General features: G+C 40.7%; 2 protein-coding genes across 5 annotated transcripts in view; one reads left to right on the top strand and one right to left on the bottom strand.

Moving 5' to 3' along the window:
- Nucleotides 1–27,176, bottom strand: part of esamb (endothelial cell adhesion molecule b) — a 94,851-nt gene that overhangs the window by 54,971 nt on the left and 12,704 nt on the right. The window contains exon 1 of one of the 2 annotated variants that reach the window (XM_019874263.1): nt 2,900–3,357. The exons of the other annotated variant lie outside the window; for it this stretch is intronic. Within the exon in view, the coding sequence (XP_019729822.1) occupies nt 2,900–2,954 (55 nt within the window). The 5' untranslated portion in view covers nt 2,955–3,357. Of the gene's footprint in view, nt 1–2,899; nt 3,358–27,176 lie in introns of those variants that run through there. 2 annotated transcript variants of the gene reach the window in all.
- The window catches only part of LOC109518445 (roundabout homolog 2), a 60,313-nt gene continuing 50,061 nt past the window's right edge, over nt 16,925–27,176 (top strand). For all 3 annotated transcript variants that reach the window (XM_019874260.1, XM_019874261.1, XM_019874259.1), the window contains exon 1: nt 16,925–17,384. In XM_019874260.1, coding sequence (XP_019729819.1) covers nt 17,324–17,384 — 61 coding nt within the window. In that variant the 5' untranslated portion in view covers nt 16,925–17,323. The remainder of the gene's footprint in view (nt 17,385–27,176) is intronic.

The following is a 27,176-nucleotide window of genomic DNA, read 5'->3' as shown; positions in this document are numbered from 1 at the left end:
ATATGGATCTAAACACCTTCAAATTAAAACTGAAAGGCTGCAGTGAAAGCACATCTTGTGGTAGCGTATACAGGCAAAAAGATGAGAATTGTCCATGTCCCAACGTTGACGGACCGGACTATCCGCATCTCCAGTGAAGGCGGTGTGTACTCATGTCACGCAGTTGTCCTATCCACGGATAGCGCTTCACTAAATCCAAATGTTCAACAAGAGTGCAAAGCAAAAATGATGCAGTGCTCACTTGACTCACACAAGTTTGAGGAGCCTTCGGGGCTTCTCCGAAAAGCGTCTGAATTATACACAGTATGAGCCGCTTTGGAGAAAGAGGGGGAAATTAATCATATTTAATGTGTGCAAACGCTTGCATTCGCTTGGTGACACAATATCACGTTGCTCTGCTAAATATGAACTTTTAAAGCAGCCACGATTAACACCAAGGTACGACCTCATCAGATCAAATCAATGCAATTATTGTCCGCCTGTGTGCCCTCCCTGAATAAATAAATAAGTCATCATGTGAGCATGTCTGCTTCTTTTTTTTCCCAGGTAAATCTCTGCTTTTATGTCATTCCAGAGCTCACCGGGGACGATAAAGCAACATCGTTCGACATCGTGGAAATTCATTTTTGGAGCGTTCAAGCGTGCCAAGACAACATTATGCCCTCTCAAGATGAAGAAGCGCTCCTCTGCTGTGTGCTTAAAAGCAGGACTCCCCTCGGTTCAAAACACAAGCGGCACAACCACAGTGGAATACAGAGCAATACATTTTTTTTTTAAGACATATTTTATGACTTGTCAGCACGCTTGTTCCTGCATTTGGCTTTCCAAAACATGGAAGTGCACCTTTAAACTGCCAGAGAAAGTAGATGCATCTAACAAAAACTGGAAACTATTTCTCCCTTTGAAGAGACATGCACACCATACATTAGATCAGGGGTGTCAATCATACGACCCGCGGGCCGGAACCGGCCCGCAAGGAGGTTCAATCAGGCCCGCAGGATAATTTAAAAGTGAAAAAAATGCATTAAAGACACAGAATTAATATTTTTAATAAGGTGCAATTCATTGAGTATCCGCAAGTGGACACTGTTTTGATCAGAGAAGAAGACAACAGCAGCCTCAGTCCATCACTGAGACAGACCCATGACAGCAGACGCTATCAATAGCATTCTCACATTTACACATTTAATAGCACTCTCCTTAGTTTGTAAGGTGTAGGCAGGGATTACATTTAGATTTTATATGCACGTGTAAATGGTTTAAAACTTCCTTTCTTTATAAATCTCGTTTAATCTTAAAGTGCATTACTATATTTTTCAATACCAATTACTTGTTAAAGTTTGTACAATCAGTGGGATCAGTTGCAATGCATGTATGTAAAGTAAATTGCACATTTGTCAAAGGAAATGTAAGGTGCTTCATGAAATGTTTTGTAAAAGATATGTTCATTAAATTTCAACATTTTCCTAATGTTCTTGTGCTTCTTTATACCAACACAAAGGAAAGACATATTGTTTTGGTTATTTATAGCAAAGTATGGTATCATTTTAATGGTCCGGCCCACTTGACATCTACCGAGGCCGTATGTGGCCCACCATGTGAAATGAGTTTGACACCCCTGCATTAGATCATCTAGTTAAAAAAGAGAAAATCCAGGTTTTGGACTGAAACAACTTTGATATTTGACAATTTATCCTGAAAGAACTTCCAATGGAATCATTTCTAGATTAAGGTTCCCCAAACTGAGGGTCACGGCCCAAAATAGGGTCGCCTACAACATAATGATAAACTCCAGCTGGAGACTGATGCCTGATCCTTTCAAATAAAGACATTTCATCTATAACTGCTTCAAACAACAAAGCATACTCAGAAAAGTGGTTTGTGACTGTCTGTCTTATGTGTTGTGTTGTATTGTATTATTTTGTCATTTTATGTTAACTGTTTTATTGATGGCGGCGCGGGCACCCGCAGCGGCTCCTCTCTCTCTCTCCTGTGGTTGAGAGGAAAGATGTTTCATCTGTGCTGTATGTTGCACAGAGCACATTTGACAATAAAGTTGACTTGAACTTGAGTCAGGAGTCAGAACGAATTGTCGACTCATTGTAGTTTTTAATTCATATTCAATGAATTTATTATTATTACTTCATTGATATTAGGGTAAAATTTTATTGTATGTTTTATTTTTTTTCTATTCACAATTTTTTTGAATTGCAAATTATATCTTTGTGTATTATGTATCATTTATATTGTGATTCAACTGATTGTGCACCTAATTAGCAATGAATTTGAATTGTAAATTTGTCAAATTGATTTGAAATAATGGTTTCATATATATATATATATATATATATATATATATATATATATATGTAAATTATTAAAATTATGTATATAAAAATTGTAAATTGTTTATGTAATTTAAGATTAACATAAAAATCTAATCAAATTGTAGTAGTGTATTATTTCATGTAAATTTCTATAATCATGTGAATTTGTAGCTTCTAACTGTTCAGTGAATGATATTATACTTCGTGATGTAAATTTGTCATTAAATTTTAAATTCATAGTCCACTTTAAGCAGATTTGTTTTATAGTGTATGTTGGTTTGTCATTTACAATCAGGGAAATTTAATACATTTGAATCGATTAACAGCAATTTGTTCATTGTTATGGACCTTTGTAAAGTGAACTTGGAATTATTTGAATTTTTATATTCCACTCATTGAAAGTTGCGGCATTACATTGTGAATAGTAAAACCGAGTTAGTCCCCCGTGGGAGTATGAACAATGTGATTTTGAATAGCGCAATTTAGATCACAGCAATCATTTGACCTTGGGTTCAGCCACAGTTTACGTGCAAAATAGACGAGAAGCTCCGTCTTCTAATTACTCATCTTACCTTGAACAATCCACCAGATAATCATCAAGGCTCGCAGTCTTGAGTGCATCTCCATGGCGCCACATCCAGCAAGCAAGGGAGCCTCTTCAAACTTGTCCACCACACTCACACACCTGCGACTCGTTTGCTCAGGTAACTCCACAAGAAGCCAGGACGGGAGCGACGCGTGCAGTTGTGCAGGAGAAAGCTTCCTCTCATGTCACGGCGGACATGGCACGCTGGCCCCGCCGACGCCGAACGAACACTTTGACGGCGACGACAAGCTCCGCAGCCCCGCGTGTGTGTGGGTGTGTGCAACGTTCCGCCTCGTCGTTGGTTGCGCCTTGCTCCAACCTTCAACTGTGCGGTTGGCTACTACGAGCACGAGAACAAGTGCAATCCGCCAAGTCGAGTGCGAGAGTGAGTGCGCGTAGCGGTGGAGTCTACTTCCCACTTGACTGTCCGTATCTCTGGCGCCCCCTGCCGCACACTAAAGCTACTGCAGCTCATCAAGACTTGTTCAACTTTTGACCTCTGGAAACCTCAAAGCAATTACGCTTCACAATGTTATTTTCCCAAAACAAACTCATTAGTCAAGGGGTCTAAAAATAACCACTCAGAATGCACTGTCTTCATTAGAATGCACCCTCAATTGCCGTTATTGTTTTTTTTTTAACCTGAGATACTCTTAATAAGCAAAATATGAGTTAACAGCAAATTGTAATTAGAGATAGATTCTGTGTCCTTAAACGTATTATTATGCTGATTGAAAAAATGTCTTCACTTTTTTTCGACCACATCAGGTGTTTCCGATACTTTCATTTTCTGTTTTTAAGCTTGGCCTATAAAAACTTGCGCAATATGGATTTAACATGCGCTGTAATTTATAGCTATTCCCCCCCCCCCCAAATTCCTCTCGAACCTTACCCTTCAAACATAAATCTTACAAAATATAACTATTATATTATTTTTATTATTATTATCCATTCATCCATTTTCCGATCCGCTTTATCTTCACAAGGGTCGCGGGGGGTGCTGGAGCCTATCCCAGCTGTCTTCGGGCAGTAGGTGGGGGACACCCTGAACCAGTTGCCAGCCAATCGCAGGGCACACACACACGAACAACCATCTACGCTTACACTCATACCTAGGGACAGGCTAAACTAAGCAGACCAAGCAAAAGTAATTCATAGTTAATTAACTGCACATGTTTTTGGTGTGTTGGAGCTTGGAAACATGTGGAGCAACGTGGCAAGTGGATTCAACATTGAAAAGGTAAAACGGGGCCCAGTGACGCACTTGGGCCCCTGATAAAAGTGGGCCCTGTCCCTGTCTTGATAAAACATTGGCACAGTTCTACCACTACTTTGCATGAGGGGCACAGAGTTACCTTACAGTGAATGTGAGGTGAGGAAAAAGGCGGCAGATACAGGTACCGTATGCAGCAAGTTAAAGTCAGAGAGACACAAAATGATATGCAGAGGCAGCCAAATGAATTCAAGGAAACCAGAAAGCAAGGTCACCAATGTACAAACATCTATCACAAAGTAAAAAGATACCAATGTCCAATGACGCAATTAACTGCAGCTATCAAGATTGCTTGGATAAAGTTGGTTCAGTCCACCTCAACACAAAAAAAGGCTACTTTTTTTCAGGTTTTGGGTCATAAATCCAGCAAGGTGTGCTTTTATCTAAAGCGAAGGCCAGATATCCGTGTGTTATGCGCTCCTGAATGCATCCATTGTCCCAGTTGACATTGTTGTTATCTGTGATGCTGCCAGGTGGAGGGAGTCCACTCCACATAAGAGAGAGAGAGAGAGAGAGAGAGAGAGAGAGAGAGAGAGAGAGAGATATGACACAATGACATACGATTTTATTTGGGGCACTCTTGTTGTTTCACTTAACAGCCATTTAAGTCAGACTTTTCTCCTTGTTGCTCTTTGTGGTTCCACAGTTACAATGACCAGTACAGAGAACGTTATGATGTTGATGTCGTCTGCCATCTAGTGGCCATCACTTGTAACAACACATCGTGGGTCTGTTGGGGTTGTACAATAGATTTGACAGCTCCGAGACACTTGCGCGATCGGAAAGGTGTTATCTCTACATCTCAAAGTAGAGAAAAAGGACAACTGACTAAAACAACATACCGTTTAAATGAGATGTACAAAATACTTGAAGATAATAAAGGTTATTTGAGCAAAATGGCATCAAGGGGTTTTTAGCTGTTTTTAACTGTTCAGTTCCAAAACGTATTTTGTTGTTTGACGCTGAAGTATTTTGCTTGAGAGATTCCCACTACAGTCTGACTTTTTTTTGTTTTCCTCCCTCATTTCCATTGTTCTCCACTCCAACCTAACACTCATGTTTTGCCATCTCACATGGCCAACAAGAGAGGAATGAGAATAATCGCTGCAAGACATTGTCGCAAAAATATTTCATTAGCTCTGTGTTCGGCATCACGATGTTTGCACGTTTGTCGCACAGCCCGGAGAGTTTTGAATCTGGAATGGGTTTTCATTGCCTCTCTCATCCCTGAAATGCACATGAAGACTCTAAAATTGTGAACGTGAGTGTGAATGCTTGTTTGTATGTGCTCACTTACGACTCATGAACCTAAAAAGCATTTTCTAAACACGTTGGTGAAAGTGCTTTGACAGTTTGCGCAATCTGCTGTCTAATAATCTCAGGCTGCCAGTTAGCCTCCAAAAGTCAATTAAATGGTGTAATGTTTTTAAAAGCTTTCATGCGGATAGATAACATAAAAAAAACTTCCATTTATAGATTCTGTGACATGTTAAATGTCCTGTGGAAGAGCCACCGGTTGTCCTCTCGTGAAATCAGAGTGACAAGTTTTCTGGAACGTAAAATCTTTGACGCCCACTCATGCAAAAATGTTGAAAAAATGGAAAAAGAAAATCACAAAAGTATTGCCCACACATGAATATTGGCAGAGTAGTGATCCTGTAAAGTCATGACTCAGTGCCAATGCCATTTAAAAGCATGAGTAATGTCCACTGCGGTGGTTTGGAACGCAATCCATGCTACCTAGTTGTCTTTTTGCACTGTTGAATGTACTCACCTTGAAAAGCAGTTAGAGCAGCGGTCCCCAAACTACGGCCCGCGGGCCGCATCCGGCCCGCCTCCGCATTTGGTCCGGCCCCCTGAAAATACCACAGAGTATTTTGATTTATTTTTCATCGATATGGATTTGTCTTTGATCATAAAGTTGGGCTTTTGCAATAAAATGTTCCTTAGTTCTGAACCGTTTTCATTATTAACTATTAATTAGTGTGCATAAGCCCTTTTGTTTAGGTGTGACACTCATTTTGAGTTTTTATTGCTTTAAACACATTTTCAGCCCGAGTCCGAAACCGGCCCCTCTCTCAGAGAACGGGATCATGGCGAAAAGGTTCGGTAAGAGAAAAATAGAATGCGGGGTATTTAAACCAAAGTGGACAAACGATGTTTTTGTTTTTGTTTCTTTCAGCGCAAAGAAACGTCTGTCAGTCTCATCTGTCAAGAGGCGGCTTCATTTTGTGTGGGTTTCTGGAAAACAATCCATTTTTACATTTCCGTACTCTTGCGGTCACCCTTTTTCTGTTCCAGACTGACCCCGGCCCCCCCATCACAGAAGCGAAAGCTTATGCGGCCCTCACAGGAAAAAGTTTGGGGACCACTGAGTTAGAGGAATCATTAAATTAACGTTGAAGTGATACTGCTTGTCGTTTGAAAGAAAAATTAAAAATAATAAAGAAATAAATAATGAAAAATTAAGCAGACACTTTCTACGCTGAAAAAAAGTGTGTTGAATTTATTCCGTTTGGTCAAGTGGTTCAACAAAATCATCTGGATCTAGATACATTTTTAACTAAATGTGTAGTCTCCGAGTCATTTATTATAAGTAGATGTGTACTGAAAAAATGTATCTGGATCCAGATTATTTTATTTTATGCAACCACTTGATAAAATTGAATAAATTCAATAAAAACATTTTTCAGTGTAGAAAGTGTCTGTCTAATTTTTTAAGTTTTATATATATATATATATATATATATATATATATATATATATATATATATATATATATATATATATATAATCAATCAAAAGATGAGATTTTGTTCAATTAAATTTAATTTCAACAAGTGGTTGGTAGACATTTTTAAAAAATAAATGCAAAGTCTACCCAAAAAGATATCTGGATCAAGATCAAATAAAATTGAGTACATTCAACACACCATTTTTTTTTCAGTATACATGCTTGAAAGTCGCTATAAGAATTAGAAGCTCATCTCGTCTTACACTTTCATTGCAATGCTTCCATGTTGTGCTACCAATGGATTGTGGAACATTACCGTTCCAGGCCCTCGAAGCCTTTCCAAGTCTGTAGAGGCTCTTGGTGTGCACTTATTCGTGTTTTACTGGGCAAAAAGCTCTGAAGTATTTCTTTTTAATACCAGTAGTGAATTCAGAGATCCCTTGAGATTTGTGACAAGAACATGTGACGTCATGTTGAAAAGGTTTATTGTCACGATAAGATTAGACTGTACTGTGCCTCCTCTTAGAAGATAAAAGTAGAAGTCGAGCTGACATGCTCGTATTGTGCCTTCGTCGCACTTAGGCAAGAAAGAAGACGCGTGACCTTGTTGAATCAGGACATGCATCATCTCATGCTGAGTATAATTAGTGTTCATTCATTCTTGTCTTTCATGCTTAAAAAAAAAACATCCGGAGAGGCCACTCTTGGCAGGAAAATGTGTTTTCACCCAAAATGGAGGATGGGTTTTTACAGTCAGGAGATACTCACTGGGGGAAAAAAATATTTCAGTGAAATGAAAGCATAAACGGTGTCTACTTCAAATTTACAATCTCCGCCATGATGCTAGATCTCCACCCGTTGCCACCATAAAAACGTTTAGCTCGATATGCACACTTTTAATTTCCATTTTCAACTGTCGTCGAGATAGATGTAAAGAGAAGGTAACCGTAACTGTTTAATAAAGCTCAAGTAAAACGGCTCACCCTTTGAATAGTCAAACCCAGGACCAGCGTCAATGTAAAAAAGATAATGATTGTATTTCTCCCAACAGAAAGCCAATATTCTTTTAATCTTTTATAATATTCATTTTAACCCTTTCAGGGACAGCGGTTACTACACAGTGGACATCTTACCATGTTATCAGATTACAGGGGGCATGGAGGGGTTAAATATATCGACAAACTTAAAATGGATGCTTTTGCCTCTACTTTTTGTCAAGATTTAAATAATGGTATTTAACCTACCAGTATTATAGAGAAAAATTTAATCCCTTGCTCCTTTTTTAGAGGGGGGGATAATCTCTAACCATAATGTCATCATTTGATTAAATACCAATAAGTGATCCATTGACACTTCCGACATTCCAATGGTAAGGGTTGCACTTAGGCTTCCAGTCAGCAGAGGGCCTTCCAGAGCCTCAATTGGAATCACGGGTCTGAGGTTTCTCCCCGTTTAAATTTGATCCCTCTGCTTGGAACGCGGTAGAAGAAAAGGGACTGGGGAGAGCATCAGTTTGCACAATAGAGTACATTTGTGTAGAATTGACATGAAGGAACAGGCATAAGCAATAATGCTTCGAAAAATCATCCTTGCAAACACAAAGCTGAGACAACAGCTTTTGTGCCTGTGATGAAATAGTCCAGTGAAACAAACAAACAAAAAAGGCTCTCGTGGATAAGCGGCAATTACATGGCAGGTCTACCAAGCAATCAATGAGTGAACATTTTGGACCTGAAAGTCACTTGTTTTTTTTCTTCCCTCCTCTTCAATTTTTGCAAACACCAGATGGATGCGTTTGCTAAGTGGAAATCATCTCAGCTAACTGTCACTCAATTGAAAATCGGAAGAAAAAAATATTCTCCATTTTCTCTGTTACTACACAAATTGAGTCTAAAGGCTTCGCTTAGCTTCTACTAACGAATTGTCCTCGTTACGCTATTAGCAGTAGTTCAGCCTTGAGTCGGTGTCGTTTAAACCGCGAATAATAATGAAATCAAGACTCATTAGCGTTCCTGACCTCGATACCAATTAGCTATGCCTGCAATCATTTAACCATGAAAAACAATTTAGCCTTTCGTTTAGCATCTGTTACACTTTGCCTTTTTGTGGGTAGGACTGTTAGTTTGCGGTGAAATAGCACTTAAGGGTTCTCTAAGACTTGCCTAGTTAATGTTCATTCTTCATTACCTAGCTTTGCAAATTAGCACCGATCAATCTCAAATTTGGTGGGACTAAGCCTCTACTTAGCTGTTAAGTATGTATTGAGTTGACGTACGCGTGTCTCTCCTCATTGTACGTAGTTAAGGTCTAAATGTTGTCCATTTTGACCGAGCTAAACTGCTTGTCATCGAGCCTGTGACCAATCAGCTTTTAATTGGTGTGATTTCTGCATCCGTATGTCCCTATATTGCGCTGTCTGTGATTTAGCTTCGAGTTAGTAGCCATTCGCCTCAATGCTAATCTGAATGAAGACAAAGCTAATTAGCAATCCTGGCCACACGCCCTTGCTATTACCGATGATTAGTGTTTCAGCCTTCGAGTGAGCATCTGTTAGCCAACAATAGGATAACCTCTACCTGATGTCTGAAGTCCACCCATCCATTTTCCAATCCGCTTATCCTCAACAAGGGTCGCGGGGGATGCTGGAGCATATCCCAGCCGTCTTCGGGCAGTAGGCGGGGGACACCCTGAACTGGTTGCCAGCCAATCGCAGGGCACACAGAGATGAACAACCATCCACGCTCACACTCGCACCTAGGGACAATTTTGAGTGTTCAATCAGCCTGTCGTGCATGTTTTTGGAATGTGAGAGGAAACCGGAGTACCCAGAGAAAACCCACGCAGGTCCGGGGAGAAGATGCAAACTCCACACAGGGAGGCTGGGGCTGGAATTGAACCCGTTACCTCTGCACTGCGAGGTCGACGCGCTAACCACTGGACCTCCGGGCCGCCGATGTCTGAAGTAATGCTAGTTAGCATCGCTGACTAAGCTAACATATTCACTGGTCAAATTAGCAGCCGTTGGCTTTTAAGAATAGTAAATGGGCCTCAGTTATGCTTTATTTTGCATTGGCGGTAATTAAAGTTACTCAATTCTAACATTAATAAGTCCAAGCTTGTTAGTGTTCTGGTTTCTTCTATGGAAATTGTTGCTTTTATTTGCAGTGACTCTGCCTTTTGTTGGCATCTGTTTGTTTCTGCCTCGTTTATTTTTGTATTTTATTTAAATATATAATCTTAATTTTATCTCTGTGGCAAGTGAGACCAGATTCTCATTTCTCATATAGTCTAAGAAAGGTTGGCGTTACTGGCCTGACGCCCTTTCTGTGCAAATTGGCGCAGATTAGTTGTTGTAGTCGCAGTCGCAATGATCTGTCTCTCTTATCTTTGTATCATTTGGCTAATATTAATGAAAAACTCCACTAGTTAAGTGTTCCTGACCCAGCCATGCAACCTTGCAAATGAGCACCTGTGAGCCTTTCTTGGCCCTGAACGTGCATTCACCGTGATGGAGCCTCTTTATAGTTAGCTGACTAATCAGAGACACAAATGCTGTTTTTGTTTTGTTTTCCAAGTGAACTTATTTTTTGGTGACTCTTTTGTTACCTCTGCACTAGGGATGTTGTGCAGAAACGCGCGCACACACACACACACACACACACGCACACGCACACTCACACGCACACGCACACGCACACGCACACGCACACACACAAATTCTTCCTGCCCTGTCTCTCTCCAGGCATTTGTTTTGATGAATATTTATCGAGCTCACCTTTTAATAATGAATATAGAATTATTATAAAGTTATCTATAACTTCTCCACTCCTACTTTCCCAGACGTTTTACTCAAGGCCACATTGCGAGACAATGGCCCATAAGGCATAATTAATAATGATGAATGTGCTTTACCAACTAATTAGGCCTCCATTTTGACAAGAGCTGAAGATTTATGCTACTTTTTATGAAGAGAAAGCTGCAGCACGGCAGCATGAAGGGCCTATTCATTAGCCTGTTCGTTCTTGGCTTTGGCGTTTGTATGTTCTCCTCCCACTTTCGAAATTGTTCGTGGTTGTGCGTGAATGGTTGTCTATAGGTGCAATGTGACTTATAGCGGCCATTCCGGAGTGCGCCCTTCTCGCACAAACTCAATTTGAACACAGGGCAAAAACTGGCCTTAAAAAGCAAGAAAGACATGAAATGAGGAACATGTTACTTCATTTAAGTAGAATTATCTGCCAGGAGAACCTTTAACTTGGCAGCATTTCTTTAGAGAAATCATTGTAGCTCACCTTGAAAGCCTCTACCGATGTCTTCAAACTAATTAAACCGAGTCAAAAAATGCCTGAGGCAAGTGAAACATTCCACAAAATCTATCTGGGAAGAAGAAATATCTCAGGTGACGAAGAACAAGCATTTTCCTTCATTTGAAAATGTCGTCCTGGCTAGTTGAGTTTTTGCTGTGCAGGCTTGAGCTTACCCACGACCTTCATGAAGGAAAAAGCTCTCGGGAATGGATGGATCGAAAACGGCAACGTTTTGAACAAAGCCTGGGCTGTCGTGCAAACGAATGACACTTCATAGAGGAAGTGTAATGTGAAATTGTGAGCAAATGAAATGTGAAACAGTGCGATGTCCGGCAAATCGCCTCATTCAGGCTCATTATATCAGTTTATCACAGAGATAGCAGCAGCGTTCCTGCAGGGCCTGCGTGCGCACGGCTCACTGCAAACAAGTCACACAATGTTGAGCACACTGGACGAGCTAAAAGGGACTGCAAGCGAAATGTTGAGTGGTGCTTTAAGAAAGGCTTCTATGCAGCCCGATTGCACTCTAAATAAAGCCCTGTTGTTCATTTGACTGTCTCAAGGTCCTTTTGCGCAATACACAAACACACACACGAATGAAATGTGCCGAAGAAGTGGCCGCTCAGGTCAACAACTCAGATGACGTGCTAACAGGCGCTAATTTGCACCAGCAGACGCATCACCATACAACGTCCATACTAGAGCAGAGGTGGGAAAACTTTGGTGCCCAAGGGCCACATTTTATTTTTTTGAAACCAAGAGTGGGCCAAAACATTTGTCGTGAGAGATGAGGGAAAAAAGTTCAAATATGTAAAATACTGTTGTTACAGGTTTACTATTTATTTATTTGTTTAGTTCAGATTGGTGGTTGATGTTTGTGGCCGTTAAAACACATAATGTCCACTAAAATACATCAGCTTTCACCAGGATGTAATTGCTTACAAAAAATTGGTGAGCTTTTGGGCATGTCGAAACCTCCCGATAGTTGATTCACAACTTTTCTATACGAATAATATTAAACAGCAATTCCAAGAGGGCTCAAAATAAATATTACTCAACCCTTTGACGTGTGCTGTACGACGATAACTGCCTACCTCCTTGTGCTGAGTGATAGCACATTCTTAAACTGCTCTGCAAGCCGGTTAATTGCATGTCATGTATCACCTCGAATGTCAGGACTGTTGTAGCCCAGGCGGTCTCGGTATCTTTACTACTGGAGCACCAAGTAATTTTGATGTTCAGGTTAAGTATAACAAACTGTAAAAATCTGTGGCGTGAGCAGTGAGTCTTGTGGGATGCCACCAGTTTTGTACTGTAACGGCAAGTCATTGGGACATTTATGGAAACGATAACACCACCAGTATCAGGGGTTCTCTGTATATGTTTTATTTACATTGTTTCTTATGGGGAAAATGTCTTTAAAGTGGAAGGCCCTGGAATAGATGGCATTTGTCTTTGTTTGATGATTTTTGGGTGTATGTGGTTATTTTGGGAAACATATTACAGGAGGTTGCATTTTGTCAGAGTGAGCTAAAGTGAGACACATAAGGTCAGAGTCCGGGAGGTTTAAGCGGACAGCTGAATCTTACATTCTACATCAAGCAGATTGGCTGTTCCAGTTCACCATCTCGACCCCCCTTCTGTCACAACATACACAACATAACCTGCGGTGGCAACTTTAAATTCCTTATCACACACATGCACATAACCTGGAATGACAGTAATACAAAATCCTTCCATATAGATTGTGCTTTAGGGGTTTAACGGAAATTTTGCTCTTTCCAAATATATTACATGTGCTTTAAATGGAGCGCTTGACATTTTGATGCGCGCACTTTGTCCAGGGAATAGCTTGTACCTGAATCCAAATGACCAAGTCGGCGAGGTGGCATCCATTTTCTGCGCTGGAAGTCATTTCCCTTAACTTCCAAGCTGTTTTCCATTACTTTTACGAAAAAATACGGGATTTGTTTGAATGATTCACCATAGGAAATAATGTCAAACGGAGTCATTTGTTCCAGGTTCAAAACCTTTGCCATTTTGAAACCTTTAAATGTACCGTCAGTTTTCAATTCAAATGAACATTATAAGCAATTTTATATATATTTTAAAATCAGCTAAACATTGTGAAATGAATATGCTAAAACAATAAAACACACGAAAAAGTCTAAATGACAAATGAGTGCTCAATAGTGCAACCTAATTTGTCAATTGATTTTTTTTTAACATGAACTGAAGTACACGTCTGAAAAGAAGTTATTCAATATACATACATCTCATGGTACTGATGAAAAAAAAAAGCTAAAGAAAAAGCAAAAGGTGCAATTAACATTTTCATGTTAACTGAACTGAGTTCCCGCTCTTGAGTTGTCATAACCTGCAATGATTGCGGGTGCAACTGCAAAATTGTGTGCGCCTTTCAAAGCTAAAGCTGCCAATAATCTGGATGAATGTGCATTTGTTTTTTTTTTCTCCCTTCCTTGGGACAAAAGTCAGCAAAGGCCCAAATCTCAGACATCCAATTGAGAGTTTGGCTTTACTTTTAGTGACGAAAGTCAGGCAATTAATCTGTGGTGTGGTTGTGTGTTAAGAGTGATTTTTTTTCCTATTTTTTTTCTGTCCATCAATCAGCTCGGAGATACAGTTGAGATCATAAATCCTAAATGTTTACAGCCGGATTGAGTTTGCATAATGCAGGGGTCACCCAAATGTTGCCCACAAGCACCAGGTAGGGTAGCCCACAAGGATCATATGAGTAGTCTGCGAGTTTGTTCTAAAGATAGCTCACAAGTGATGAAACATTGTGATTTTTTATTTTTGAAATGATGAAGTGATCATTTGGAAATGTAAACATCGGCCGAGATTTATAGAATTAAAGTGCTCCATATTGATACTGACATGTTTCTCAATTATTGTGAGAAATCATTAAAATGATCAGTGTCTTCACACAAATGAATTAATTATGAAAGGTAATCCCAGCAAATATGTTATTTTCGAAGTGTGTATCAAACTAGTAGCCCTTCGCATTAATCAGTACCAAAGCAATAGCCAAGTTTCGAAAAGGTTGCTGACCCCTTTGATAACGTGTCTCACGAGTCATTCACCACAAAGAAAATGACAAGAAGCATTTCCAACATCTTCACACACACACACACACACACACACACACACACACACACACACACACACACACACACACACACACACACAAAATGGAGAAGACGGCACTGTACATCAAAGACACTATTTGCGAGTGTCTGATCACATTTTTGGGGCTTTTTGAGGACAATGACACTAATCCTCTCAAGTGACACCTCCAGGACATTCACCTCTATTTCATGCTTCGATGCTCTTTGTGGCCCCCCACAAATAAACTGCACACTTCGACTAAAGCAGAAACGGAGCAATTGTGGGGCCTCTCTTTGTGTCCCACTCTGCAACGGACATCTGGACTCCTCTTGAGCAGCCCGATTCCTGAGTCGCATTCAGAGAGAACAAAGGCAACCAAAAGTCATTCTCCATCATGACCGCCTCTCCTGGTGTGACACGGACACAATGAGGCGGAGGGATGAGATGGCGGAACCATTTGCTCTGAGTGAAAGTGAGCTTGTACCCCCCACCCCCCCACCCCAATCCCCCCAGTCCCCTCTCCAGGGAGACGTGTGTCCACAGCACTCCACAAGAGAGACACCCAGTTAAGCCTGTGGAGACGCCAACATGGCCAGATTGTGGGTGGGAACAACAGCTGCCGAATAAATTAGCTACATGGTGGCTCTGCTCTGACCCACAGGATGATTAGTTATACACGGCAAAATCATTCGGCGCTTTTATGTTGGGATGAGTAACTCATGGCTGGCGGATGGCTTGTTGATTTTGTGTCTCTCCATTTCCCTCTGTACACCAGCAAGCTGACCTAGCAAACTCCATGTATCTTGTTGAAGTTGTATTCGCAGAAAGCAAAAATCAGGTGTATTGGAGTTGGGAAACATCCAAAACATGCAGGCCCTCGAAGACACTTGTGCTTTAGCCTGTTAGCATTGAACTTGTCCTGGAACTGCTTACCCATATGGGGTTATTGAATTCACCTCAGAGTGAAGTGAATGAGCTTTTATTAGCAGAATCCTTAAATGAATCCCGTCAATCTTTTACTTAGAATTTGTGAGAAATGGATTACTTTACAGGTATTACCTTGCAGTAGTGCAGATCTCAATTAGCTTCTGTTGCCACGCGCACCTAATTTTAGCTATCTTGCACAGCGCACAGGTGGCGCACAGGTGCTTCAGATCATCAATCAGCCACTACTTGAACCTCACCACTATTATTTTATCAGATTGATCCCCCGCTGACACATACAAACAAGACACAGTGTGTTCATTTGAAAAATTGTACCCAAACAATTTCTGAAGATGCGTACCCACCCGCATTTGAACCAACCAAATATAAAATGTCAGATGTGTTCCACCACCAATTTTGGGTCTCTATTGTAGTACCAAGACTGACCTGTGATAAGCAACATGGTGCCGGAAGGCATCGAGACTGCATGCAACTAAAGAAGAAGTAGTAGTAGCAAGCGAAGAAGCTAGGCTACTTGTTAGCTTATCTGGTAACCACATTGGTACTTCAAACTCTTGTCATTTCGTTTGTGAGGAATGACTCGTGAGAAATATTACAGTGATCTTATCTGTTTATATTAAAATCTATTTGTCCGTCTGTGTTGGCCATACATTATAAGGATGTCCTATTGGTGATATTGAACATTTACAATCGTCTGCCCTGACCTTTTTCCACGCAGATCACAAAGGAAAAATCACTGTGAACACACTGCACGTCACATGATAATGGCTCAGAATAATCTTTTAGATATATGATGCGATAATTGAGACTTGCTGAGTTTGATCGGAAGAGAGGAAAAATGCTTGAATTAGGCCCGGTGATCCAGTGGTAAATGCGTTGACCTTACGGTGCAGAGGTACCGGGTTCAATTCTAGCTCCGGCCTCCCTGTGTGGAGTTTGCATGTTCTCCTCGGGCTTGCGTGGGTTTTCTCCGGGTATCCGTTTTCCTCCCACATTCCAAAAATATGCATGGCAGGCTGATTGAACACTCTAAATTGGTCCGCAGTGTGAGTGTGAGCACGAATGGGTGTTAATCTGTGTGTGCCCTGCAATTGGCTGGCAACCGGTTCAGGGTGTCCCCCGCCTACTGCCTGAAGACAGCTGGGATCGGCTTCAGCACCCCCGTGACCCTTGTGAGGATAAAGTGGATCAGCAAATGGATGGATGGATGGATCAGTCAGATTAATGGTATTTATGTATGTCCCTCGCTCAAATTAATTGTATTGTGCTTTTTTTTGTCCATCTAAAAACAAAATACTGTATTCGTGTTCTGTTTGCTTGGAGTCATTCTAAAGCCGGTATCTGAAAATAGACGTGAGCCGTAATGCTGCTAAAAATTACTTATCTTTTCACTCCAATTTGGCCCAGTCTCCATTTTTGTCCTTGTGATGTCCTCACTGTTAATTCGCTCAGAGCTTTACTAAGCTATTACACCGAAAACAAACAAAGGGAGATTGCATTGTATTTTTTTCCCCCCCATTGCATGGGGATTTGTGTGTGCGTACACACTCACACGGAGCACAGATGTCGTGTCTGTCCCTTTAAAGAGTGGAGCTTGGTGAGGATTTGTTGCAGCCATCCGGCAGAGTGCAGCTCTCGCCTCACACTGGTGTCTGGAGCGCACGCCGAGAATACACTCTTCTTATTCACGACTGAGCTTGACTGAGTTAAAGCGACCCTTTCTTTGTATTCTGACAGGGTTCAATCAGACAGCCTACATGTGTGGGAGATTATGGGCGGGTCCAAGTGATACTGCCGACTTGTAGGTTCTTCCAGGCCGGTGACGATGCTGATGTTGATGATGATGCTGACAAAGCGCTCTGGGAGAGATGGTAAAGTTTGTTTGGGGGTGATTTCACTTGCTTGAAATCATCCAGCTGGGGCTAAAGAGCTTCAGTGCTAAAGCAGGAGCTGCTTGGAGTGTCAAGGAAGGTAGAAAAAAAAAAAAATCACGGATTGGAGCTTTGACACAGAGGCTTGGAGATGAACTTTCGACATCTGCTGTTTGGGTTGTTGGCCACATTCACCGGCACCATAACATCAGGTAAGGCATGGCTACAATAAAGGCATGGGTTGCATACGCAGATTGTGTTTGACGACTTTCCCAACCATTTTTGAGCCGAGGCACATATTTAACATGAGGGGGTAAAGAATGGTATGGGACACCACCATACAAAAATGGGGTGCACTGCTTAAATGCCATCTTGTGGATGAGCATTTTAATTGTTCTGCCTGTCATCTGTTGCTGGCATAAATAGATCAACAAAAAGACATTATTTTTGCAAAATGACTTTGGACTAATTAAGAGAAACTGGACAGTTTTCATACTGGTTTGGAATTATTGCCGTTGATGATTGGCATCATCCAGCTTTTTTATTATGAAGAGGATGTCCTTGTAGTCTGTGTCGATACTTTAGCGGCAGCCTGCATGTTATGTAATATGTACCAATAAAAAGAAAAAAAAATGTCCCAGTGCCGTCCTTTAGCATCATTTTATTCTCAAATTTAAAGAGCTGTGCATGACTATTTCTACCTGTAGAACATCAAAGTTTATTCCACTGGACATTCTCCAGCTGTTTGATATATTGTGTATGCACTATACAAGTCAACACGGCAATCGGGTTCCCAAATGTGGTGTTTAAAATTACTTTACGATAAGGGCACAAATGATTTATGACTCGGTTAGTCATGATGTTATCTACACTGAATCACTAATAGTGTAAACATTTGGAAACTACTTACCACAATTTACTGTGTGAGGTATGTTTAAGCTAGTGCCACGTGCAAATCTTATGACTTGGGGCGATTTCTTTGTAAAATATCCAAACAACTGGTAATAATCAATCTATGAAGCTGTTATAAACCCTTTAGCACAGGGGTGTCAAACTCATTTTAGTAGCTGGCCAGTTTGGAGTTTTGTCTTCCCTCGGAGGGTCGTAATGACAGTGAAACCACAAAAGTATTACTTGTACACAACAAATTAATAGATTACTAGTTTTGAAATCAGTCAAGTCAATTCTAATGGTTTGTTTAATTTTTATTTAAGGGAGTGTAAACTGAGTAACAAAATTATTGCAAAATATCAACGTTATTTATTACACATGACAATTTGACATTCCGGTACAGATTTTAGCAAGATGACACATACGATTTGCTTTCGCGGGCCACATAAAATGACCTGGCGGGCCGGATCTGGCCCCCAGGCCTTGGGTTTGACAAAATTGCTTTAGAAGGTTAACCTTAAGATGTGCCAATTGTTTCTTTTTTCCAATATATACCCTATATTGGAATTACATTTGGAATTCATTCACATTTAATTTGAATGAAATTATTTTTTGGGGATGCATTTTTATTTCTGGTACGTTTTGATATGGTTATCTGGAAACGTGTCAGATGATGTTAAGGACATGTAAATTATGTTTCCACAAAAATACTTGTTGACTATCTATCTACTATAGCACTATATCGAACTATATTACATTGGTAGTGTTACATTTCGAGTTGATGAAAGGGCCCTCATTCCGCCAGACATTTTGGAAACAAAGACAAGAAATGCTAAGCTAAGATTAATATTTCAGTGGTGAATCAAGGTGGCCATTGATCAATTTCACAGAGACGAGGGATCCTTTACCTTTAAAGCACATGAAATGCCGTAAATTGAAGATAGTTTGGACAAATGCTGAGAAGTCAAGCATAACTATACAAGTAGAGTTTTAAATGAGAGTCGAGGCTGTGTTGTGTACGCATGAAAAAAAAAAGTCTTGTCCTTGTGATTTAACAATCCAAGTTGGACAAATGACACCAAAAAAAGATAGTATAGGCCCAAAGGACACACCACACCTAGACCTTTTATGACCATAAACAACCACTAGTGTACCAATAAAATCTCTTTCTATGTAGAATACCCCCCACTCCATCCCATTACCCCCCCACCCCCACAATCCAAACCAAAAATGCTTTTAAACGCTTATTTTTTTATTACTGTTGCGAGCTGGATTATAAAAGCATTCCAACCATTGCGTTAATAGCAGATTACATTTACAAAGCTTTAATCCAAACCCCAAATTAAATCTTGGGGAAAACAATTCGTGGATTGTGCAGATTGTTGGTTGATCATTTCTATTGGATCATTCCGACCGATGATCCAGATTCAATCACAATTTTTATGCAATTAGGAGGCACCACAATTGAAAACATGGCAGGCCTCTCTTTCATATTACGTTTATGATCTTTTCCTGTATTGACAGTTTGACTCACTGACAGTAATTCGAAATCGTTTTTCCCAAACAAATGTGTTCTAGGACTTAATGGAATGTACATCTGTTGAATTCTGCACTAGAATGTTATATTGACATGTACAAAATATGCAAATGACCGCATGTTTATTTTCAAAGAAAACAAAACTCATTGTTGACATATATGATCTTCTGCGTGTGTTGTTAAAAAATAAAAATAAAGCACTTTCCGAGTTTTTATGTGACATTGCAGAATATTATCCCACCGGTCAGAATTGTGACCAATCATAAAACATGCTTTTTCACTTATGTGTCAATAATTACTTGTCATTATTATCCATCCATCCATTTTCCAATCCGCTTATCCTCATAATTGTCCCGGGGGTGCTGGAGCCTATCCCAGCCGTCTTCGGGCAGTCGGCGGGGGACACCCTGAACCGGATGCCAGCCAATCGCACGGAACACAGAGACGAACATCCATTCGCACTCACACTCACACCTAGGCACAATTTTTGAGTGTTCAATCAGCCTGCCATGCATGTTTTTGGAATGTGGGAGGAAAACGGAGTACCCGCAGAAAACCCACGCAGGCCCAGAGAGAACATGCAAACTTTACACAGGGAGGCCGGAATTGAAGCCAATACTTCTGCACTGTGAGGTCGACGCGCTAACCACGGGTCCACCGTGCTGATCATTATTATTATGATTATTTTTAAAATTATTGTTATTATTATGATTGATTTTGATGTTTATACATCTGGAAAAAAAATTGGGGATTAAATAGGCTAAAACACAGGATCCTAATTATTTTCAGAAAAGACATAAAAGTAAGTAATAAACACTCAAGAGTCACATTAATTAGTTCAAGAAAAAAAAGTAGTTTTAGGATGATAACAACTGCCAATAACTTTCACTGTAAACACGAAGTGGGCTGTGAAGTTAGTTTTTTTTTTGTTTTTGTTTTTTTAATCAGATGAAGAAAACTACATGTTGAATCTGATTCCTGCCATGCATGTTTTTGGAATGTGGGAGGAAACCGGAGTACCCGGAGAAAACCCACGCAGGCCCAGAGAGAACATGCAAACTTTACACAGGGAGGCCGGAATTGAAGCCAATACTTCTGCACTGTGAGGTCGACCGGGCCGATCATTATTATTGTGATTATTTTTAAAATTATTGTTATTATTCTGATTGATTTTGATGTTTATACATCTGGAAAAAAATTGGGGATTAAATAGGCTAAAACACCGGCTCCTAATTATTTTGGGGGAAGACATAAAAGTAAGTAATAAACACTCAAGAGTCACATTAATTAGTTCAAGGAAAAAAAAAGTAATTTTCGGATGATAACAACTGCCAATAACTTTCAGTGTAAACACGAAGTGGGCTGTGAAGTTAGTTTTTTTTTTTTGTTTTTGTTTTTTTTTAATCAGATGAAGAAAACTACATGTTGAATCTGATTTCGATTGTGACTCCTGTCTTAACAAGTGCTCTCTCTTTACTATGGGGCTTAATTATCCTGCTGTTTAAATTGCCCTCTGTTAGCCATTACTAATCAGTACTGTTGGTTTGGAAGTTCACATTTGCATTGAATTACCATTCACAACCATCTCAGTGAAAAAAAAAAAAAAAAGTATATCAAACCACTGCTTGTCACTCATTGGCCAGGCAGGTTTATCAACCTTTAAGCATACATGACGAGAAATGACAAAAAAATAAACATGTTAGTTTACCTTATATCAGGGGCCTCTTCAGAAAGTCAAATCTCTTCTTTTTTATGCCATCTTTCCTTCAACTTTTGTTGGATGATGTCATCAGGAGAAGGAGAGAGAGAGAGAAAGAGTGCTTCCTTTCCAACATTGGAAAAGACGGCACTGTTTCAAATGACTGACTCCACTTTTCCGAACTTTTTTAACTACAAAATATTAGCTTGATGATAAAATGAAAAAGATACATATTCTAATTTGGTTTTGGAATTGCCCATTCTCGAATAAAAAAGGAATTATATTTCTGTTTGGGTGGAACCACACTTCCTTTTGCTTTCTCGGCCTCATTAACCGTTCAATCGTGACAAAAAGAAAAGGTGTGTTGCTATTTTATTTTTTTTTTTTAATGAGTGTATATTTTTTAAACATTATAGAAAATGGAAAGCTTTTAGGTGCGCCTTTTAGTGCGGAAAATACGGTACTGTAATTACCGTTGGAACCTTTTCCAAATTACTTTCATGAACAACCTGAGGCTTTATGAGCCTCGTCCCTGGCTGCATGGCAGAATCAACTGAAGTTGGACAATAGCATTGTATAGAAGGTAGTGATAAATTCCATTCAATCCCCCGGGATGTACTTAGACGTATGTCTTCTCAGAGTCTTGACATTCAATCGCACTTACTTATTTATAAATTGTTTCTTTTGGGTGAATGAGGGTCTGAAAATGGCACTTGTATCTCGAATTTCTAATCACATATTAAAACAAAAAAAATCGGCATGACCGTCTTCGACGCTGACTATGTTTAGCATGCATAGTGGTAAGGTGACTGACTTCATTGATCCCCGCAGTTCATTCTTATGAGGGGGACACAAATCTCTGTTAATTCGTTAGATCCCATTACGATGTGAGCTCCGTTGGCGCCTGTTGCGCTGAATGGTGGTGACAAACAAATCTGGCCCGGTCGTTTGCGTCCACTGCTTGTGGTTGCATGGTGACAGTCTCGGTAAAGCATCTCTCTGCACACGCGCACACACGCACAAAATGAAGACTATTTTTTGATAAAGGCTCAGCAGAAAGTGGTCGTCGTCTCATATGCTGTCTCCTGAGTCACGCTGACGGAGGCTGATGATGTCCCTCTTTCGGGTACAGCCGGTGATGACATCACCAGCAGATGATTTGAGAGACCGAGAGGAGGCAAACAATGGCTCAGATGGCTCGCAGCGAGGCCAGAATAGAATCAAACCAGACTTTGCTTTAAATTTCTCCATCAAAAACATTACCGCCCTCCTGCAGAGAACACTTGGGAGTGCTACAGAACTGCACCTGCCTTTATATTGGCCTTTGGAGTACGTAAATGACTGAAAATGGATTAAATGAGTTGGAATTGACCAGAGTTTACTTGGTTATGTGTGGAAGGTTGTGAAGAATGAATGCATAAAAACACTTAATCCATGGTGCAGGGAAACAGCATCGTTTTTAAACTGAATTTAAAAGCATTTACTCTTGGGGATGACTTTACCTCTGTTGGCGTCGTATTCCACTTGTGTGCAGCATAACCGCTAAATGCCGCTTCACCATGTTTACTTGGAGAGAGATGCTTTGAAATGTGGTTGTTTTGTGTTTCGGATGTGGCCACTGAATAAATTACTTCAATGTGAAAGGCACCACTGTAAAAAAAAAAATGACCTAGCGTCTGTTAAATTTTTTTTTTGCTTTTTCTTGGATTTTTTTTTTTTATTAACATTACAAAGTTTTTGTAAAGGGTGTTTGAGGGACGTGTGCCAACTGTTGGAATGTTGAAGGGGTTGCTTGTCTTAAAAAGTGTGGCAAAGGCTGCCCTATGTTGTAATTCTATTGTATTTATTCAGCTCAGGGCCAAGAACGGCTTTAGACAGCCAAACTGAAACATTTAAGCCACATGAGTTGTTGCACCCCCCACCCCCTCCACCCACATGCACACGCTTCGTGATGAAAGCCAAAAAAAAAAAAACGCTCAAGACAGTCTTTAACCAGGCTGAAGTTATCAAAAAGATCAGTTTCCAAGGCCAAAAACATGAATTTACATGCGGGGGAATGCCAAACCTTTGACTTTTTGAAAATGTCCATAAGGCACTCCTTCTCCTGGTCCAACGCATCTCTCCTTATCAGTGGCTTCACATTCTTTACTCATTATCAATTCGTCTCATCCTTTGTGACTTATAAAATCAACTTTATGCGTCATCAATTTCCTTGTTAAATGTTTCATTATTATACCGGAGCGCCATAACATTTTTAATCTCACACCTTGGCCTTAGTCCCTTTTACATGGCCCATCTAAGATGTCCTTTTCATGACTTGTGTCTCTGGTCTGTTGAAGCATCCCAAATGTCCCCTCTTCTGAGATATAATGACAATAATGAGGACCTGCAGATAATGAGTCACGTAATCGATGTTCCCTAAAATCTAAAACTGCCAACATTATTCAATATACAAACTATGATTTCTTCCCGCACCCACCCAAGAGTTTTTTCGGAATATTTGAAAAAAGAAAAAAAAAAAAAAGGGCACCAAAAGTCTGCATCTACCTGCATAAATGGTGAAGACTCCATAAATTCACTAACAACCCATATTAAACCAGCACCTGCATGGCATAAAGTATAAAATTTGTCTCCCAGATTAAACATTCCTTCAACATGCTACCATGACAGTTACTGTGCTACTTTCCTGCTTAGATGGAGTCTTTTTTATTTGTTCATAAAGATCCCAAAGCCAAAAGCTTGCGAAAGGTGCCCCCCCCAAAAAAAAAAAAAAAAAGAAAAATTACTGTACACTGAACCCGCCAACGTGAATAACAAAGCCCACAAGCAATAGGTTATTATTGCTTATATTAATAGTTCGAACCCTCATTATATCCCAAACTATGATCCAAAAACACTTGGATCATTTCAAACTCCTCTTCCATTGCACTTAACAATAAATGATTTCCATGATTTGATCTTCCTGTCAGCAAACTCTGTTGAGCACTGTTTTTTTTTCATTGTCCTTTTTAAAAAAGATGTTTAACAAGTTTAAAAAAGTGTTGAATCCGTGTAGTATAAACATGCACTCACCCTCACCATCCCCTTTACACCATCAGTACCGAACTATACGTTCCAGTCAAATGGTTCGGAGGCATAGATAGCCCCATCGTGCTTAAAAATCAGGATACATGACAACTTGCACCACACAATACCAACACATTATCGTCACTATCAGGCCTAATTTTTGCTGCATTTAACCATAAGTCAGTTTATGTTGTTTGTTGGGACCACACTGAGGTTTTCCTCAAGCTAGCAAGTGTTACAGGTGGTCAGATAGTACCTCGGTAAGCGGCCCTGAGGCTCGATGACGGAACACCAAACAGGCCTCCCTCCAGCTATCATTTTGTCTGAGAAACTTGTGTGTTTGATGTGCCGTAAACGTATCAGGAGACGGTCTTTCACTTTGCAATTAAGAGCTTGTCTGTCAGACTCGCTAATGGTTTGTGTCCCGCATCCTGTTCCCGCCTTGATGTATTTGTACGCCGGGAGAAGATGAATAAATCCTCACAGCTTAGATACAATCGAGGCGATTAGTGCCTTCTAATCCTCCTCACAGTCGGGTCACGGTGAGTGAGAAATCAACTGCGCTGTTAATAAATCACAGAAGTGGTCTGTTTTGATTGAAGGAGGATAAATATCTGTGTTGAAATATCACATGAAAGAGAAAATTGCTGTGTTTCTGCCAGAGAAGCTCCTTGCGCCTCTCACAAGGCCTGTTCGTTGTATTGATGAAACCAGCAAGTTGTACATTGACGATATGTATTTTTGCGCCTTCCCTTTAACAACATATCTTTGACTTCGAAGAAGAAGGAGAATGCAACGGGTACAATAGCTTTGTAGCCAGATTGAAATGTACTACTGGGAAATCTATTGTTTAGAATACAACAATCCTCGCTTTGATGCATAATGATAATAATTAGAATACATTTTATTCATCGGCGCCTTCCAGGCATTCGAGGTACAACGTAATTAAAAAGTAGTGCAATAAAATAACAGAACATAAAAAACCTATTAACCCTTTCAGGGACGGTGGTGACTACAATGGACATCTTATGTGTTATCAGGTTACAGGGTGCACATGAAAGGGTTAACATAGTAAATGATCTGGGCAACATTAAAGCAAATAAGCAATCCGAAATAGGTGTGCTTTGAGACAAATTTTAAAGAGTGATAATGAGTCTGCATTACGGACGCCAGGTGATAAGTTTCAAAGACGAGGGTCAGAGCGGCCGAAGGCTCTGTCCTCAACAGTGGTTAGATGGGCAGAAGGAATGGAGAGGTGGCGGGAGGACGAAGATCTGAGGGAGGTGCAGGTTAGTATTCTGCCTTGAATGCGGTACCAGACATGAAGTCAGTGGAGTTGTTGTAAGACTGGAGTAATGTGGTGGGTAAAAAGGGTTCTGGAGAAGTTGTCATTTTTGTGGTGACTGAAGAGAGCCGCAGTATTCCAGGCGGTAAGCGACGAGGCTATGAACAAGAATGACAATGTTGTGGGGGGATGAGGGATGGACGGAGTTGTTCAATGTTTTGTAAGAGAGAGTATGCAGATCGAGTGATGGCATTTACCTGTGATTGAAAGGACAGTGCGCTGTCTCGGATGACACGAGACGCCTAACCCGAGGGGAGGTGTTGTCAAGTGTCATGGAAAGTTTTGGCTAGAGAGGACTTGGTACCTCTCAATAAGATTTCGTTTTTATCACTGTTGAGTTGTAGAAAATTGGATGAGAGCCAACGTTTAGGTATGGAGAAGCAGTCAAAAGGAGGAACGCATCATCGGCATAACAGTGTATGTTGAATTGGTCAAGGAGGAGGAGAAAGAAAATAAAGAGCAGTGGGCCTAAGACAGAGCCTTGGAGGAGGTCGTTGGTGATCTTGATGAGTGCTGTTTCCGTACACTCTGTGGACCGGGCGGAAACCAGATTAGAATTTTTTTTTTAGAGAGGTTATTGGAGGCAAGGTGGGAATGGAGCTGGGAAGCAACAGTCTTTTCCAGTGGAGTTGTAGGGGATTGGTTGGTGACCAGTCGAAGTTGGAGAGGACTCTGTCCACAACCTTGGGGGTAGCCTGTGCTGAGCGTGATGGTGGTGGAAAGGTGGTGGCTGAGCCTGACAGTTTGTGGTCGGTTTGTTAAAAAAAATCCTTTATCCAACAGATTGTGGAATTGATTGTCCAAGGAGGGAGAGTTTGTCTGTCAGTATGTCTGGTATGATTGTGTTGAAGGCAGAGCTGAAGTCGATGAAAAGCATCCTCACATCGTTCCCTGGATGCTCCGGGTGGTTCAGTGCGTTGTGGAGAGCTGTTTGAATGGCGTCCTCAGTAGATCGATTTTCTCTGGAAGCGAACTGGTGGGGATCGACTGAGGGTAGAAGAGAGCCCCTGATATGATGTGCAGCCAGTTTCTCGAAGCACTTCATGATCCCAGGCGGAAGGGCAACAATCCTGTCATCACTCAGGTCGCTGGCGGTTGACTTCTTTGGAACGGGGAAGATTGTGGCGCATTTCAAGCAGGAGGTGATGTTGGACTGTTCCTCTTCAAAGATGTTTTCAAGCAATCATCCTGTCACCGTTTAAACATTAGCGAGCCAAATGTATCTTTCTTCCGAGGAAAATGTGTCGGCACGGTTGCTCATTGTGGCGTAGACATGTCCCTGATTGCAGGTTTGTCACTAGAGGAAGCTCGGGAGTCGCACGAAGTGAATATGCTAGAGTGGTGTCACGGTGACATGCTGGCAAACGGTGTTGTGTACACACACACACACACACACACACACACACACACACACACACACACACACACACACACACACACACACACACGGCCCACATCACACAGCT

Source organism: Hippocampus comes, unplaced genomic scaffold (genome assembly GCF_001891065.2).
Source record: "Hippocampus comes isolate QL1 unplaced genomic scaffold, H_comes_QL1_v1.1 scaffold125, whole genome shotgun sequence".
Classification (NCBI taxonomy): Eukaryota; Metazoa; Chordata; class Actinopteri; order Syngnathiformes; family Syngnathidae; genus Hippocampus; species Hippocampus comes.
Note: the sequence above shows the minus strand (reverse complement) of the source record. Positions and strands in the feature narration are given on the sequence as shown.